The sequence below is a fragment of the Triturus cristatus genome, chromosome 7, assembly GCF_964204655.1.
Source record: "Triturus cristatus chromosome 7, aTriCri1.1, whole genome shotgun sequence".
NCBI lineage: Eukaryota > Metazoa > Chordata > Amphibia > Caudata > Salamandridae > Triturus > Triturus cristatus.
The window spans coordinates 776,662,859-776,679,929 of NC_140590.1; the positions used below are offsets into that span (position 1 = coordinate 776,662,859).

Below are 17,071 nucleotides of genomic sequence, written 5' to 3' on the forward strand. Positions count from 1 at the left end.
CACAAACGCGTTCTTTTCAAGGTCCTCCTCATCACCTTTAGGGCCTTCCACTCCTTGGGCCCCCAATACCTTCATACACGCTTTAAACGATACGTTCCTTCCCGATGTTTAAGATCATCAAAGGCCAATCTGCTAAAAATACCGGCTTTTAGACTGGCAACGAAGGGAGGAAAGTCACTTATAGTGCTGGGCTCAAAGGCATGGAACAAACTCCCTCCACAGCTTCGCCAGTTCACTTCCGAGTCCCAGTTCAGGAAAGTTCTAAAAACCTGGATTTTCAGCGCATCTGATTCTCTCTACAAAATCCCGATCTGAGGTCCCTATAACAACCATCAGCAGCCAACCAGATTTCGAAGTCCCTATCCCTGGTTTCCGTTTAGCGCCATGATGCTCCTCGGAGTGACAGCTGCGTTCTATAAATGGATCATTACATTACATTTTACATTACATTACACATTACATTACACAAAAGGACAAGAACTCAGAGGGTGACAATATTATACACACAATAAGGAGGCCTTTTTAGGATCAGCTACCAAGAACTGTCACACCAATACATTGCTTGAAGCCCATCTAAATCTGAATGCAAAGAAAACAGGGGAAATGTTTTGTCCTATTTCTCTTTAGCCAACTGAAATTGAGAAATAATAAGAAAATACCCAATTTAGGGATTGGAGATTGCAAAAGAGGCAGCAGACCGCTCAAAAGAGGGAAGCAGCAAGATAATGTCACTGGTGGGTGGAATAAACAGCATCAGGGCTAGTTGTGCGAGTTTAAGTGTTGTGGCCTATGAGCACTTAAGGACCACTATATGGAGCTCCAAGACAATTAGTGGTGACACCTTTCACTCGGAGACACTTTTTATTCCTTCCAGGAATTATAGATCATTCCAAACAACTTGGGAATGAAGAATAACAAGAAGCAAGAGAATATAATGCAACTTCAATGTATGTATATAATGAAATTAAAATAGTCCAAACCTAGCTGGAACAGCAATAGGGCGCTACACATCCTCAATGGGGAAAACAATTCAACCACTTTCTACATAACAAGGAGAAGAGTGGTGCTCTTGATTCACCAGAGTAGAGAAAAGAACCTGGGAGGTTCTTCAACTACAGTGGCTGAGATGTTACACAAAAAGTGGCGTTATTTTTCCAAGAAGCTGTATCACGAAAGGAGGTGGGGAATCCTTCCTTTCGGAATTGGTGCCCTCACACACCCAGCCCGCTGGGTGTCTTGCTTCATCATAGGCCATGCTCCTCGTCAGGTCGGCGCTGCAATACCCGACGGGCACCCACATGTTACTTTAACGTGTCTTACACATTCCGCGATTTGATGAGGCCATTTGCTTTTAATATTTACGGGAGTTGTACCATCTCACCTTTCTGCTGCTTCTTAATACCACACTCTCTCACTGTGCTAAACATGTCACTTGGTTTTACTGTTTACGGTGCACTTAATCATTGTGACATAAGAACGGCTGTTTTCACATTTGCTCAGCCACTTCCACCTAATAAGGTCCACCATAGTTATGTGAGTGTACACTATGTTGAACGGGGTGATCCTAGGAATTAAGCAGTCTTTCTATGTTTCGCTACACTAATTGTTTGTTTGTTTTATAGATTGGCTGCCACATCAACAGGTACTACACCTTATTAAGGTAACATTAGGTTAAGACACCATCTCACTTAATCACTAGTGTAGATTCACCATTTTCACAAGGTCCTGAGGAACTGTCGCTAGATCAACCGGACTATAAGGCAAGAAACAGGCCGACCGCATGAGACTGAGCGCAATACCCTGCAACATAATTGCAGAGAGTCGCCACTCCTTTTTAAATAAGGGCGGAAAGCAGGGTCATTAAAATTGTTTTGCCTAACTCTTCCTGTTCCAACTCACCACGCACACATACTTCTACACTCCATAGGCCCCTTACACCCACTGCACCAAACCGCCAGGAAAAAAGATCTCCACCAAAGAGCCCCGGCATAGGGTGCCCGTCGGGTACTGCAGCGCCGACCCGACGAGGAGCATGCCCTATGATGAAGCATGACACCCAGCGGGCTGGCTGTGTGAGGGCACAAATTCCGAAAGGAAGGATTCCCCACCTCCTTTTGTGATACAGCTATTGATTCCTTCTTTTGATTCCGCCTTATTATAATCTCCCCCATCTCCCCTGTAGGAACGGCATACCTCTCTTTTTAGTATCTTGACCAGGGCATGTATGCTGGACCTCCTTAAAAAGCCCTACTGTCCCCTTCTTTGATTACACTAATAAATAGGCAGAAATGTTTTAAAAAATGTATATATCTTAAAACAAACCATTTCATTCGGAGGGAACAAAACCAAAGATCGTGCCTCCTGAGCATAGTGAATATTAAATTGATAAAAACTGGCTTTAAGAACACTCGCCTGGCACTTTGCAGCTTTGAACATACAAATAAAACATGATTTAGATCTTGGATTTGCAACTGGCACAATTGACAAATTCTCTTCTCTCCAGGTGTTTTATTCCAGATACCAGTGACTTCTCTTAGAGGCAGCCAATTAAATCTCAGTAGTAGTATCAGCCTTCTAATCCAGTGAGGGATATTCCAAGTTAAATAAGGCTGTGGTTTATTCCCCAAGGCACTCCCACTGACCGCCTCATTATTGGACCTGGACTGACTTGAGGCAGCGTCTCTCGCCAAAGTGATAGGGGATCTAGGCTTCTTTAAAAGCTGTTTCAGCACAGATTTAGAAATAGGAGAAGCGGGGTTCAAACTAAGACCGAATGCATCATTTGCACATGCAAAACGTAGATTTTTCCTTTAGCGTGTCAAAAAATTTCTATTGTCAGGGCAGCCCTAAGTGTACCCTCCTACCCCCAAAAGAGGGAGTTACCCCACCTAAGAACCGCTGTCAGGGATAAAATGAAGGACGAGACTAATCCAAATTCAAGGCGCAGTACATGTGGAGCAGCCAAAGAATTTAAATTGCAAATTTGACGCAGGATTTGTCCTTCCACCTTATCAAAAGAGAGCCAATAATTCATGTCCAACACCTCGGCAGCATATATTAACGAGCGAGGGATTTTGACCTTAAAAACAAATAAAACATGGCCAAAATGGCGTCTCCTGCAAGTTTTATAGAATCTGTTTAATGCACTTGCCTGGGAGACAGCTTTGCTAACACAGTGTTTAGTATGCTCCAAATCTCGGCCTGTCTTAGAAAAAACCTTCCCAAGATATAGGTACGAGTCAACCAGTTCCAGTTTTTCAGAACCAAGCATCCATCTTAGACGTCTCTTTATTCTGAGCCCCTTCTTATGAAAAACCAAAATCTTGCTTTTTGCAATATTAATTTTCAGGAAGTGAGCCTCTGCATATTTACTTAGGGCATCCAGCCGACGAAGCATGCCAATAGGAGTTAGATCGAATATTGCAACATCATCTTCATATAATAGAGAGCCAACGGGCATTGTATCAATTTTGCCCCCCCCCCCCTTACATAATTCAGGGTGCCAGGGAGATCAGCAAAATACAAATAAAATAAAAGTGGTGCTAATAGGCAACCCTGCTTGAGCCCGTTATGCGTTCTAATTTCCCCCGCGTACCTCCCTTCAGAACCTGGCACTAGGTGTCTGTATGCAATTCCATAATAAGACCCAAAAGATGATATGGTATGTTAAGGAGGACAAGTTTTCTCAACAGCGTCTGGCGGTCCACTTTGTCAAACACCGTGGAGAAATCAATAAAAGCTGTATACATTGGCATACCTCGGGAGAAAACATATTTCTCTACAATTGTCTGAACAACCGCTATATTATCAAGGGTGCCATGGTTCTTTCTATAACCAGCTTGTTCCGGTGGAAGAATATTCTGATCATAAACCCATTGTTGTAGATGACATAGTATGCTTTTTGCAAATAGTTTGCCTGAGGCATCCAGAAGGGCAATCTGTCTAAAACTAGCCGGCACCGTTTTCGGTCCTTTTTTATACAGGGGGACTATAATGCTCCCTTGTCTACAGAATACTCAGTATTGGGGCCCAATGCATCTAGCGCCACTGAATTAGTAGCCCTAGAAACTTTGAAATGATGGGTTTTGGAGCCCGCAGTTTGATATTCCTCATATTCATTAACAGGTGTTATATCAAGCCCTCGTTTCAAAAAATGCTCACAATTCTTCAAAACCAAATTGACCACTATCAGGGAGCAAAAAGTGACAGTGTCATGTACATTAATCATCACATTTAAAATATCCTTGCTTGCTATCAGCTTTAATGCCTCTAGTTCCGATAATAAGCTAAGAATGTATCCTCTGTTTACCGGAGTGGATTCATTATCAAATAGCCAGATCCACCATGGGAGATAAACCTGTCTGTACCTCATTAGTTTTCTTTGGAGCATCTCTCCAGGGAATCCATAAAGGGTCCCTATCCTTAAAGCTGGCAACTTGTGTCCCACCATGGTGTTGGATACTCGAGTATGAAACAGTATTGAGAGTTGGGGCCTCAATATTTCTATCAGACGGAAATGAGGTCCCTAAATGGGTTCTATTCGGCCCAACCTGCGTAATAATTGGAGCTTGGGGTCCTCCCTCTAGGTTACCATCCACCCTGGGATCAGTGGAGTCAATGGCCCCAGTCCCTGTCTGCAGCGAGGGCGTGACCCATTTGCATTTCCCCGCCCGATGGATGCGCTAACTCATTAGAGGAGGGATGGATTACTTGGAGGGATTGTGACAACCGGGTTAGAGGAAATACAACAGGTCCAGAGTCCCTCAGACTCCCAGTTAATGCCATGGGCGCTCTGATGTATTCGCTTGGGTTGCCATCTGCTAACGGTGTTTTAGGGCCTCCCTTCTCCGTTATTAAATGTGTATCGCTCTGGCTTTCCAAAATCCGGGAAAAGTGCAATTTTGACACTTTCCGTTTGGGAAAATCGTCTTTTTTTATGTTTCTTTTTCATATTTTCTCCCTTATGTTTTGATACTAGACTATCCCTCTTACCTACTTTCAGTCCTCCCTTCCCTAACAATGTGGGGGAGTACACCTGAGTAGGAGCAGTAGTAGAGATTAACGCCTCCCCCTCCCCACCCATCCTCCCTACCAGCTTAGTTTGCTTGGCATGGCCCCTGTTTTTCTCAATTTCTCCGGCGCCCCCATTCTACCCTTCTTAAACAGAGGGAAGGATGGACTTCTCCAAGGGGGGACTCAGTTCAGCCACCTCAAATAATGTGCTAAAACATAACTCTTCCTTTTCAAGATTACACACGGGAGACATGGGGGGGCACCAGGAAAAGAGGAGTTCCTGCCTGTTCGGAGAAGTCTCTCGACTCTCCCGAGGGAAGGTATGGTGCATGCCAATCACTTGGCTGTTCTCCCATCTGGGGGAGGATCATAGGGATAGGTTTAGTGGTAGCAGACTTATTTACAATTTGCACTTCAAATAGCATTACAGAAATCATTTCCAGTATGTGGTCAGAACTCAGTACAGATTTCTCTAATAAGGACAGTATGGAATTAAAATAAATGTCAATGCAAACAAGATATTCGGAGGGCACACCCTCTCTCTCATTTCCCCATTTCGGTTGAGAATCAGGCAGGAATACATCATGGGCAGACTCCATAGAGGTACCAATCAGATGACTTGTACTACAGTATAAAAAAAGACATAGAAAGACGACTAGGAGAGGAGCTTACAATTGAAGAGTTTTCTCCCCTGTGTCCACTCATTAACTAATTGTCCTTATGCCTGCAGTCAAAATGGTCTCCCCAGTCCCTTTTTTGAGCTCCTATATCAATGTGAAGGAGTGCAAAGTATGTAAAATATGTAAAGTCTTCCCCTGGCAATGACTCCTCACATAACTTTGCATTCTTGACCATGGGAGCACCAAGGCGATCATCCAGGCCGCCGTCCCCACCTGATCCCTTAAGGAAGTCTGCCCGAGCTGGTGAAACAACCGGTATAACCTCAATCATACTGTCATTCGTTGACTGCTTTGACTACTTTGTCCTATTTAATAAAATGATTGACTGACTCTGCTGGATGGCAAGAAATCAGAAACCAAAGTAGTACCAGGAGGTGCGTCAAACGGTTGCTCACTGGAGCCATCCTTCACTCTTTCAATAATCTGATCCAGAGACCGGGGCCCTCCACTAGACTGCACCTGGCACCCGGCAAGGCTACCTTAAAGTTCCAGCGAAACCGCGAGAGGCAATGAAGAAGAGGTTGAAGGCGTTACAGGATGAAAGTTAAAGGTCTGGCCTTCTTAGACCACAGCTGCCACCTCAGGGTCAATTCAAGGCATCTTACGGAAAAAAACAGTTATAACAGGGTGGGATTTATAGCAGAGATTCTGTAATTATCTAGTGTCGCTAAATGATCTTCTTACTTTATAACTTGGTGAGGAGGAGAGCACATGACCTCAGCGCAATTTTCTAGAAGTCATCTCGCTCTGGGTTTCGGGCTTGCCTGGTTGATTCCTGCCACCACACCGTTAAACACTTAATCACTTAATCGGGAGGGGGAAAAAAGTTCACATTTCCGGCGACAGCATGTCCTTCACTCTCCACTCACTCCCCTCTGAACCCCACTCTCTATTTTGCACTTATCAATCCTCAATCTTCCCCTCAATTCCTGAGAGAGACACTCCGGTTCGCAGGCCGCCGTTCCAACAAAATCTAAAAGCCTGAAAGTCAGGCAGTGGCCACAAGACCACAGGACCCCCCAGTACTGCACTGGTCGGCGCCCAGATGGCACTTAAACTGACACACAGCTCATGTTCACCACGGTTCACTTTAGACTTACCTGGTTAGATGAGCTGTAGCCCCCTGATGCCTCCAATACCGGCCCTATAGCCAAGACACAGCACCAAGGACGGACAGACCAGGCCAGATCGCCCCCCCTCAAGGACACGCTATTCAATGCTCCACAGCTGCACAGCCTCTCTAAACCAGCTCCTTGTTCTTCCTCCAACACTGTTCTCGGGCGGGCGACCTCCAAGGGGGAGAAGGAGGGAGAGACAAGGCGAGGTAGGGCAAGGAAAACAGACTGGGCAGGCGGGCTGATGCCCTTCTTCTTCCTTCCCTTTAGGTTGCCAACAGGCTTCTAAACAAACTTCAAATGCAGTCCCTTTTTCTTGCCTGGAACCTTTTCCAACACTATTGGTCGATCTGCCACAGCCCCCCTGCCCAGCACTTACCTCTGTTCCATGGCTACTAGCTCTGCTGCACCTCCTAAACCAAATCAATAGACAGCTGGGCTTTTACTCGGGCCAAAGGTCCTCTCCTCCACCATACACGGATGGTCCAGGTGCAGCTCAGCACACTGCACTGGGAGCCGTCGGGGCCCCTAGGCGTAGAGCCCAGACTCAGTCTGTGTACTATAGCTCAATTAACCAACTTTGAGACTATGCACCTTCACTAGGCACTCCGATGTGCCTTATCCCGGCGTTTCTGATGCGCCTTCTCGCGGTGTTCCGATGCGCCTTCCCGCACTTCCTCGTCATCGGCGGTTTCTGGTGATACTGTGTAGCGTAACGCAGCGTAATGCAGAGCGTGATGCAGAGCGTATGCAGAGCGTAGCGGGGAACAGAGCCAAAGTCGATTGCACCATGTTTACATTTTTGTATTCTTTTTATTTTTGTAGGACATCCTTCCAATATAAAAATAACCATTGCACCGTTTTCCAAGGTCAGTCTTAGCGGCTTTGCCAGTGCATACTTTAGTTTGCATCTATGCTACAAAAAGTAGCCCGGTGACATGTAAGAGCACTACAAAAATGAAACAATCTCCAGGACCCCAAGCTTTGCATTACTGAGACATCCCATTGTATCCCCAGATTACTCTAAATCGTACCTGGCAGCCAGGGGAGCAGCTTCTATTTGATGCAGCAGGTAAAGCGGCACCGGGACCCGCTGACACCAGACTATTAATATGTTTTATAACTGAAACTGAAGCCACTCTCTGAACTAGGGCCCATGGCGCACTGGCTACAGTACTGCTGGCAGTACTAGTTCCACTCAAAATATTCCCATGTCACCACCCCTAATGCTGTCTTACACCAACCTGGCTCTATTGAGTCCCGAGCAGAGTCTTGTTGGAACGCCGCTGGTTTTGGCTCATCTGGCTTGGCTTCACTGTGGGCGACTGGCCCGGTGGGCTCAGAGAGGGCCTCCATCTCCTTCCTCATCTCTGCGATGACTGCCCGGAGCCCAGAGTTCTGCTCCTGCAGTTTCCGAATCTCTCCAGATGGGAAGTCGATTACTGGAAGGTACTTCCCACCACCAGGGTCAGCCTAGAATCAGACAGAAGGCTGAAGCTCTGAAAGGCTTGCTTTAAACACAATGACAGCAGTTGTCCAACGGACTTGGAAAAAAAATTGTTTGATAAAGTATCAAAGCAGGATAAACATTATAAAAAACAAAAGAAGTAAAATTACATTTTTAACATGAAATGCTAGCTCTAATGCTAGCACCGGGAAAGGGCATGGTTAATGGAATTCAGTAGCAGGGTAGGGTCAAATTATGCAGCAGGTTGTCATTTTTAGGTCGAGTATTCGAGACCTATTGTAATTTCTTATGTTAGGTTAAAGTCCTCCCCCAGCTTTTGATTTAATTGTTTTAGTGTCCTTCAAAAATCCTTGCTTGCCAGTGGTCAGTCCTGCCTCTTTGTCCCTCCTTTCTCTCTTCTGTTCCTCCCATGCAGCAGGGACTAAGTACTATCTCATCACACTACAGTTCTTTGTCTGTTCTCTGGGGGACTACTTTATTTTTTAATGAGTTTCTGGTCCTGCCGGCACGACGTGCAGCGCGACCATGCGCGCTTTCCCTTTCAAAGTAGCCCAGGACTATGTTTGTTGTGATCGTCTTTGAAGTGGCTTGGCTACGTGCATGCCTTTATCTTGTTTTAATGAGTTTCTGTTTTTTTGTTTTTTAAACCAGCCCGGCCAGCAGTAGCAAGTTTGTTTACTTTAAATGACCCTTCTCCCTTCATCAGAAACATTTGTCAGGCTAATTTAGCATCAGGATCGAAATGCAGCTGAGTACAAAGCGGGGGCAGCAACTTGGAGCATAACAGCTCTGGGGGCATTAACAGCAGATGACATGCTAGGTGAGGGGGCACCGTGCATAGAACCTCTTGAAAGCAGCCAGCCCGTCTGACAACATCGACAAAGGTACTTTTTCATTCTCCCCACTCCTCTCCCCTTCTTGTGCGCGATTTCAGCTGTAATCTTCATCATGTATAATTTAAAACTCTTGTATCTTTCTAACTCCCTTAAAGAGCTGCTCGTTCTAACCTGGAATTCCGGGGCGCCGTCTCGCCTCTTCTAATCACCGTGCCTTCCCTCCAGCGGATTTCATTTGTGTAAACTTAGCTGTAACAAGTTGAAGCCAGCCAGCATTGCCCATAGTTTAAATAAATGTTTGTGATCCAAACTAGTGCCTTACTTTAAGGGCTGCTTCTGCTGTTTCCCAGGATCAACGAGTTAAAGCTGTGCTTTTAGCATTTTTTTAAAGGGCTGATTTACTAGAAATAGTGGCATAACGTCCAAAGCAAAGGCTTCTTCTGTTCTCTCTCCGCCCTCTCCCTTCCTGGAGTTGCTTGATTGCAGACCTTGAGAAACCATCGTCCCTAACAAAAATAAAACAAGCATTGGCATAGCCAATAGGTCTCGCCTTTGGGACCTTATGTGTTTAGCCAGAACTTTTGGCTATGTTGTAGAGCATTGTAACTGCTGTGCATCATGTTGAAAAGTTATAACAAAAAGTGTTAAGCATTTTTGTTACCTTTATACAAACCAAGACAACATTATATACAACTGAACAACCTGATTAAAAAAGATATTAACATAAAAAATGTCTTCTAGTTTTTTCGTACTTGCACTGCTGGCAACTTCTTTCTGCCTGTTGTCATGCTTGTTTGTTATAATTTTTTTTGTTATGGGGGAGCGGGACATAAATAATGGGGGAGTGGAGGTTGTAATACAGTAATTTAATTAGAACACGAGCAGCGAACGGACACTAGAGGAGAATCAACAGATGCCAGATACCAAAGGCAGACTGACGTGATGCTTAGGTAGTGCGCTGATGCAAAATGGTGGTGGTGAGTGATGTTTGGTGTTCAGGTGATGCCACTATATGGTGTGGATTGTGAAGTAGTGGAGTTGAAATAGGTTGTTTGGTGTGTAATTATGTGGTGTGTATTGGAAATGTGTGGAGTTGAATTGTGTGGCCTGGAACTGTGGTGTTGAGTGAAATTATGCTTAGTGAAATTGTGTCATGGTGTGGAGAGCATTTATGTTGATTGGTGGTATGTGGCATAGAGTGCATTTATGGGGAGTGTATTTATGTTGCATTGAGTAGAGTGCAATTATGTGGCGTGTAATTATGTGGCACTGAGTGGTATTATGTAGAGTCGAGTCTATTTATGTTGCATTAAGTAGAGTGTAATAATTTTGTGTGTAATTATGTGGTACTGAGTGGTATGTGGATTGTATTTATGTTGCATTGAGTAGAGTGTAATTATATGGCATGTAACTATGTCGCACTGAGTGGTATTTTGTGGAGTGTTTTTATGTTACATTGAGTAGAGTGTAATGATGTGGCATGTAATTATGAGGCACAGTGGTATTATGTGGACTGTATTTATGTTGCATTGAATAGAGTGTAATTATGTGACGTGTAATTATGTGGTATTGAGTGGTATTATGTTGAGTATTTATGTTGCATTGAGCAGAGTGTAATTATGTGGCGTGTAATTATATGGCAGTGAGTGGTATTATGTGAAGTGTATTTATGTTACATTGAGTAGAGTGCAATTATGTGGCTTGTAATTCTGTGGTACTGAGTGGTATGTGGGGTGTATTTATGTTGCATTGAGTAGAGTGTAATTATGTGGCGTGTAACTATATCACACTAAGTGGTATTATGTGGAGTGTATTTATGTTGCATTGAATAGAGTGTAATTATGTGACATGTAATTATGTGGTACTGTTGGACCTAACGTCCTAGGGTAGCTTGGCTAAAGTGGAAAGGCCTATGCCCGAGAAACATGTTGTGCCTGCATCACACTCACTTCACACTCCAGCGTACCACCACTAAAAATGAGGCTACACCAAATGATTAGTAAAGGTAGAAAAGCTTTATCTTCTCTTGTTTCATGTACTTCTCTTCTTTTCCAGCAGATTCAATCAGTGCTTATATATTCACATCAGATATAAAACATTTCCTTATGGCTTGAATTGGCAGTACTCTGTTAAACGACGTCAATCAATACTTTTATAATTTACATCAGAAATAAAGCATTTCATTGTGGCTTGAATTAGCAGTACTCTGTTAAGCGACGTCAATCAACATTTTTATAATTTACATCAGAAATAAAGCATTTCATTGTGGCTTGAATTAGCAGTACTCTGTTAAGCGACGTCAATCAATACTTTTATAATTTACATCAGAAATAAAGCATTTCATTGTGGCTTGAATTAGCAGTACTCTGTTAAGCGACGTCAATCAATACTTTTATAATTTACATCAGAAATAAAGCATTTCATTGTGGCTTGAATTAGCAGTCCAACCTAGCGCTGCCCTTAGCGACTCCACAATGCTCTATGTATGGCATTACCCTTAAGCCTTTATGACTCTGCTAACTCTTACAGTGTAGTGAAGCGCTAAATGGCTGATTCCCTAGATCGTTAAACTTTCGACCTCATAGGAGTGCCACTCGTTACATTCCCCATGAGCCTGGGCTGAGGGCATTCACTTCCAGTCAATATATTAGGCAGACTGAAGCAGGGTTGGCCAGTTCACCCCTTTCTTCCACAAAACCCTTCCCTACTCCGGTGCCTGCCCCGCTGTCTAGACGAAGGGTGTACTGATTCTTTCCCACCCCCCCCCCAGGGGAGGGGCATGCTCCAGACCTCACTCAAGTCTCCCGCCCTCCCCTGGGGGTTACCTTATTCTTCGGCCTATCATAGGCCTTCATGAGCGTTCTTTGGCCTCCCGGCAATGTCCAGGCCGAGGGCCTTTGCACACAGTCACAGTTCAGCTGAAGGGGGTGCTGATGTACGGAGCTCCGCTTCCTTCACTCTTCCAAAGTTCACGCCCGCGGTCGCCTATGGCAGCGTGACCTGCGGGGGCACGGCCCGGTCAACAAATCGCGCAGCGGCAGGGGCGGCGTTTCGCAGTTCGCCCCCGTCACGTGATCCGAGTTCCTGAGCCTCAGGCCTAGCGCGGCCTTCGAGGAACTTCGGCGGCTCTCTCTCCTCACAGCGGGCCGCGCTTCAAGAGCTACAACGACAGCGATGGGGCCCCAGTCCTCCTCACAAGCCCCCAACGACAGGAGGGACGTTCCCACGGGCCTCGGGCCACAGCGGTGAGTGGTTCCTTAGGTGTGGTCCCAGGGTCAGAGGCTACAGACAGGGTTTGGTCACAAGGTAGGGGGCAGCGTCAACCAAGGGAGGAAAAGCAGGCCCTAAGTACGGTCGATTCCCCTCCTCTAGCGCTCCTACCTCCCCACTCAAGTGCCTGGCTCCTGACTACCTCACCTCACCCCTACTACACCTAAAATGGCCGCCGCCCCTCACCTCTATATATAGCCTGGGCCCTGACTAGCCAGAGTGACCCAGAAGGTTCTGGAACCCCTCATGACAGCCTATGGCCCAGGTTCTAAGGTGACAGTTTAGGCCACCATTTTGTAGAGGAGACCTCATCCACCCTCCATTTTGGAGAAGCACCTTGTGCCTCACCTTCATTTAGTGAGAATGGGCACCCAGGGCCTCTACGTCAACACCAAAAAGTGACTAGTAGACAGAAAAAAAATGAGAAGGGAAAGGGAAAAAGAATAATATGAGAAGGGAACCGCCAAAGGGCTGACAGGTCTAACACGCGTCCCCCCCAGCTGAAAGTGGGGAGAGCTACCCAATCCCTTGGGAGTTCTCTTCACTAAGGCGGAAATACCTGGAGAGACCGTCAGCATTGGCGTGGTCCACTCCTGTGCGATGTTCCACCCTAAAGTCCATTCCCTGTAGGGAGATGGACCACCTCAATAACTTGGGATTCTCGCCCCTCATTTGCATCAGCCACCTGAGGGGCCGGTGGTCAGTCTGAACCAGGAAGTGTGAGCCAAACAGGTATGGCCGCAGCTTCTTCAGAGCCCACACCACCGCAAAAGCTTCCCTCTCAATCGCACTCCACCTCTGTTGCCGGGGGAGTAGTCTCCTAGACAGGAAAACCACCGGTTGGTCCAGACCCTCTTCATTGAGCTGCGACAGCACTGCCCCGATGCCATGCTCCGATGCATCCGTTTGGACGATAAACTCCCTGGAGAAGTCAGGGGCCCTGAGGATAGGTGCCGCACACATTGCCTTTTTCAAGGTGTCAAAGGCTTGTTGACACCCCTCAGTCCAGATTACCCGTCGAGGGTGCTTTTTAGAAGTGAGCTCAGTCAAGGGAGCCACGATAGTACCGTATCACTTGACGAAGCGTCGGTAGTAACCAGTGAGGCCCAGAAAAGCTTGGACCTCCGCCTGAGTCTTGGGGGGCTCCCAGGCCAGGATGGTTTCAATCTTGGCCTGGAGGGGTTGCACCTTGCCCCGACCCACCAAGTGACCGAGCTACACTACCGACCCCTGCCCGATCTGGCACTTGCTGGCCTTGATCGTCAGACCCGCCTGTTGCAAAGCCCGAAGGACAGCCTGAAGGTGACACAAATGGTCCTCCCAGTTGCTGCTGAAGACAGCGATGTCATCCAGGTAAGCAACTGAGAAAGCCTCCATCCCGGAGAGGACCTGGTTCACCAGCCGCTGAAAAGTGGCAGGGGCATTCTTGAGCCCAAAGGGCATCACACAGAACTGGTAGTGACCCTCAGGTGTGGAGAAGGCTGACCTTTCCTTGGCTCCATCTGTCAGAGAGATCTGCCAGTACCCGGATGTAAGGTCAAAAGTACTCAGATATTGGGCAGCTCCCAACCGGTCAATGAGCTCATCCGCCCTCGGGATAGGATGAGCATCAGTTTTTGTCACAGAGTTCAGTCCCCTGTAATCCACACAGAACCGGAGTTCTGGGGTAGTGCCCGGCGGGGCAGCTTTGGGTACCAGTACCACCGGACTGGACCAGGGACTGCTTGAAGGTTCAATCACTCCCAGCTCTAGCATCTTGGTGACTTCTCCATGGATGCTGGCCTTCACCTTATCCGATAAACGGTAGGACTTGGACTTCACAGGTGGGCTGTCCCCTGTGTCCACATCATGGGTACACAGATGAGTCCTTCCCGGGATAAGGGAGAACAGGGAAGCAAACTGCTCCAAAACTTGGCGGCAGTCTCTCCGCTGTTCGGGAGTTAGGGATGGTGAGAGGATCACTCCCTCCACCGACCCATCCTTCTCTTGGGACGCAAAAAGATCAGGAAGAGGTTCACTTTCCTCTTCCTCTGACCCATCAGTCACCATCATTAAAGTGACCTCGGGTCTGTCTTGGTGAGGCTTGAGGCGGTTGACATGGAGCACCCGATGGGGCTGCCTGGGGGTCTTAAGGTCCACCACATAGGTGACCTTACCCTTTTTCTCAATCACCTCAAAGGGGCCTGACCAGCGATCCTGGAGGGCGCTAAGCTCTCCAGGTTCCATCACCCACACTTTCTGGCCAGGCTCCAGCTCCACCGGGTGAGCATTTCGGTCATACCATTCCTTCATGACCGTCTGGCTGGCTTCTAGATTCTCGGAAGCCTGCTTCCACAACCGAGCCATTTGGCTACGAAAGGCCAGCATATAGCTCACCACATCTTGGGGAAGTTTTCTGGGAGTCCTTTCCCATCCATCCTTCACCAGGCTGAGGGGTCCACGAACAGGGTGTCCGTACAACAGCGCGAAGGGGCTGAAGCCCACTCCCTTCTGTGGTACCTCCCTGTAGGAAAATAGCAAACAAGGTAGGAGGACATCCCATTTCCTCCGCAGGCTCTCGGGCAGACTCCTGATCATGCCCTTTAAGGTTTTGTTAAACCTTTCCACCAGACCATTGGTCTGGGGGTGATAAGGGGTGGAGAACCGGTAAGTGACTCCACACTCTTTCCACATAGCCCGCATGTATGCCGACATGAAGTTGGTACCTCTGTCCGACACAACTTCCTTGGGGAACCCCATCCGGGTGAAAATCCCCATCAGAGCCCGTGCCACCGCAGGTGCAGTAATGGTCCTCAGAGGGATAGCCTCCGGGTGGCATGATCCACCAGAACCAGGATAAACCTGTGACCGGCAGACGTTGGTGGATCCAATGGCCCAACAATGTCGATGCCCACCCTTTCAAAGGGGATGCCAACGACAGGCAGTGGTTCCAGGGGAGCCTTCAGCTTCACCCCTGTTTTCCCACTAGTTTGGCAGGTTACACATGTCCTACAAAAAGTGTCGGACGTAATCCTCATCTGAGGCCAGTAGAAATGAGGGACAAGCCGAGCAAAGGTCTTGTCCTGTCCCAAGTGTCCTGCCAAGGGTATTTCGTGAGCCAATCCCAAAAGGAAGGCTCGGTAACACTGGGGAATTCCAAGGCCCGGGATGATCCATGCACCGGAGCCTTGGGTTCGCTATAAAGGAGACCATCTTCCCAGTATATGTGGAAGTTCTCCGAATCGTTACCCACTGCCTGGGCTTCGGCCTGTCGCCGCAAACCCTCAAGGGTAGGGCACTCCTTCTGGGCCCGACAAAGCTCCTCCCTAGTAGGTCCTCCCTCCACCTGCCATTCTGTAGGGGTAGGTAAGCCCTCCAGGGAAGTCACATCCCCCTCTGTAGACTCCGGGACCACTTCAGTCGCCCCATCCATCTTCTGAGGTTCAGATGCCGGGGCAGGCTTCCCCTGTCCCCGTTTACCCTTTCTGGCAGCTGGTTGGGCCTTTGTCCAAGGCTCCAACCTCTGTGAACTCCCTCTTCGGGCAGTCACGGACCGTGTGTTGGCACAAGTCCACTCAGGTGTCCCCAACATCTCCATGTGGGCCCTGAACTCGACCTCCTTCCACGCCGAATGTTCAAGGTCATTTCCCAACAGACAGTCGACCGGCATGGCAGGGCTTATCGCAACTCGTAGAGGACCCGCAACCCCTCCCCACTCAAAGGGAATCTGGGCCACCGGATAGTGACCCTCTCGGTTGTCAGCCATCACAACCGGGTGGACTACATTGGGAACCACCTGCTCCGGGGACACCAGCTGACTCCTTACCATAGTCATGCTGGCTCCTGTGTCCCTCAGAGCCTCCACCCTCTGGGCATTGATGGTGACCCATTGCCTGTACTTAGTAGTATTCGAGGGCACCTGAGTCTTAGGAACCATCTCACAATCCCCTAGGGACACTAAGGTTAGCCCTGCCCACTCACCTCCCTTATCTAGGGGCAACTCCTCCCCGAGCACTACGCTCGCCACCCCAGGGGTCTTTCCTCCAATGGGAGGGTGTGGTCTCTTGGGACACTTGGCATCCCCCTTGTAGTGCCCAATCTCACCACACTCATAACAACGGACAACCCTAGGCTGCTGACCACGGTCAGGATAAGGGGGTTTGTGGGGGCCAACCTTAGGAGGGAATCTTACTCCCTTTCCTTGCGAACTCTTTTGGGGGCCTTTAGAGAACTCCTTCTTTTTGTCTCCCCCCTCTTTCTTCTGGGGGGCGCCCTGACCAGCCCCTTGGAAATTCCCTCCAGTCCCTTTTCAGGATACCCGGGTACTTGCCCAGATATCCGCCTCCTCTGCAAGCTTCCTAGGATTAGTTAGCTTGCTGTCCACCAGGTGTTGACGCAGCTCCGGAAAACTTTTCTCGAGGAGGTGCTCCTTTAAAGCCAGGTTTTACAACCCCTCGTAGTCTTTTACCTCGCTGCCCTGTACCCAGCCCTCCAAGGCCTTCTTGGCGTAGTCCAGGAAGTCTACCCAATTCTGGGTGGCCAGCTGTTGACTGCCCCGAAACCTCTGCCTGAATTTCTCAGGGGTCAACCCAAACTTCCTAACTAGGGCGACCTTCATGGTGGGGTAATTGGTCTGGTCTTGCTGCTCCAAAGCTAACAGGGCATCCCTCCCCACCGGAGGCATATACCTATATAGACCAGCCCCCCACT

General features: G+C 47.9%; 1 protein-coding gene across 1 annotated transcript in view; it reads right to left on the minus strand.

Moving 5' to 3' along the window:
- The window catches only part of CCDC57 (coiled-coil domain containing 57), a 742,721-nt gene that overhangs the window by 254,210 nt on the left and 471,440 nt on the right, over window positions 1-17,071 (minus strand). The window contains exon 11 of the mRNA XM_085617570.1: window positions 8,053-8,281. Within this exon, the coding sequence (XP_085473696.1) occupies window positions 8,053-8,281 (229 nt within the window). The remainder of the gene's footprint in view (window positions 1-8,052; window positions 8,282-17,071) is intronic.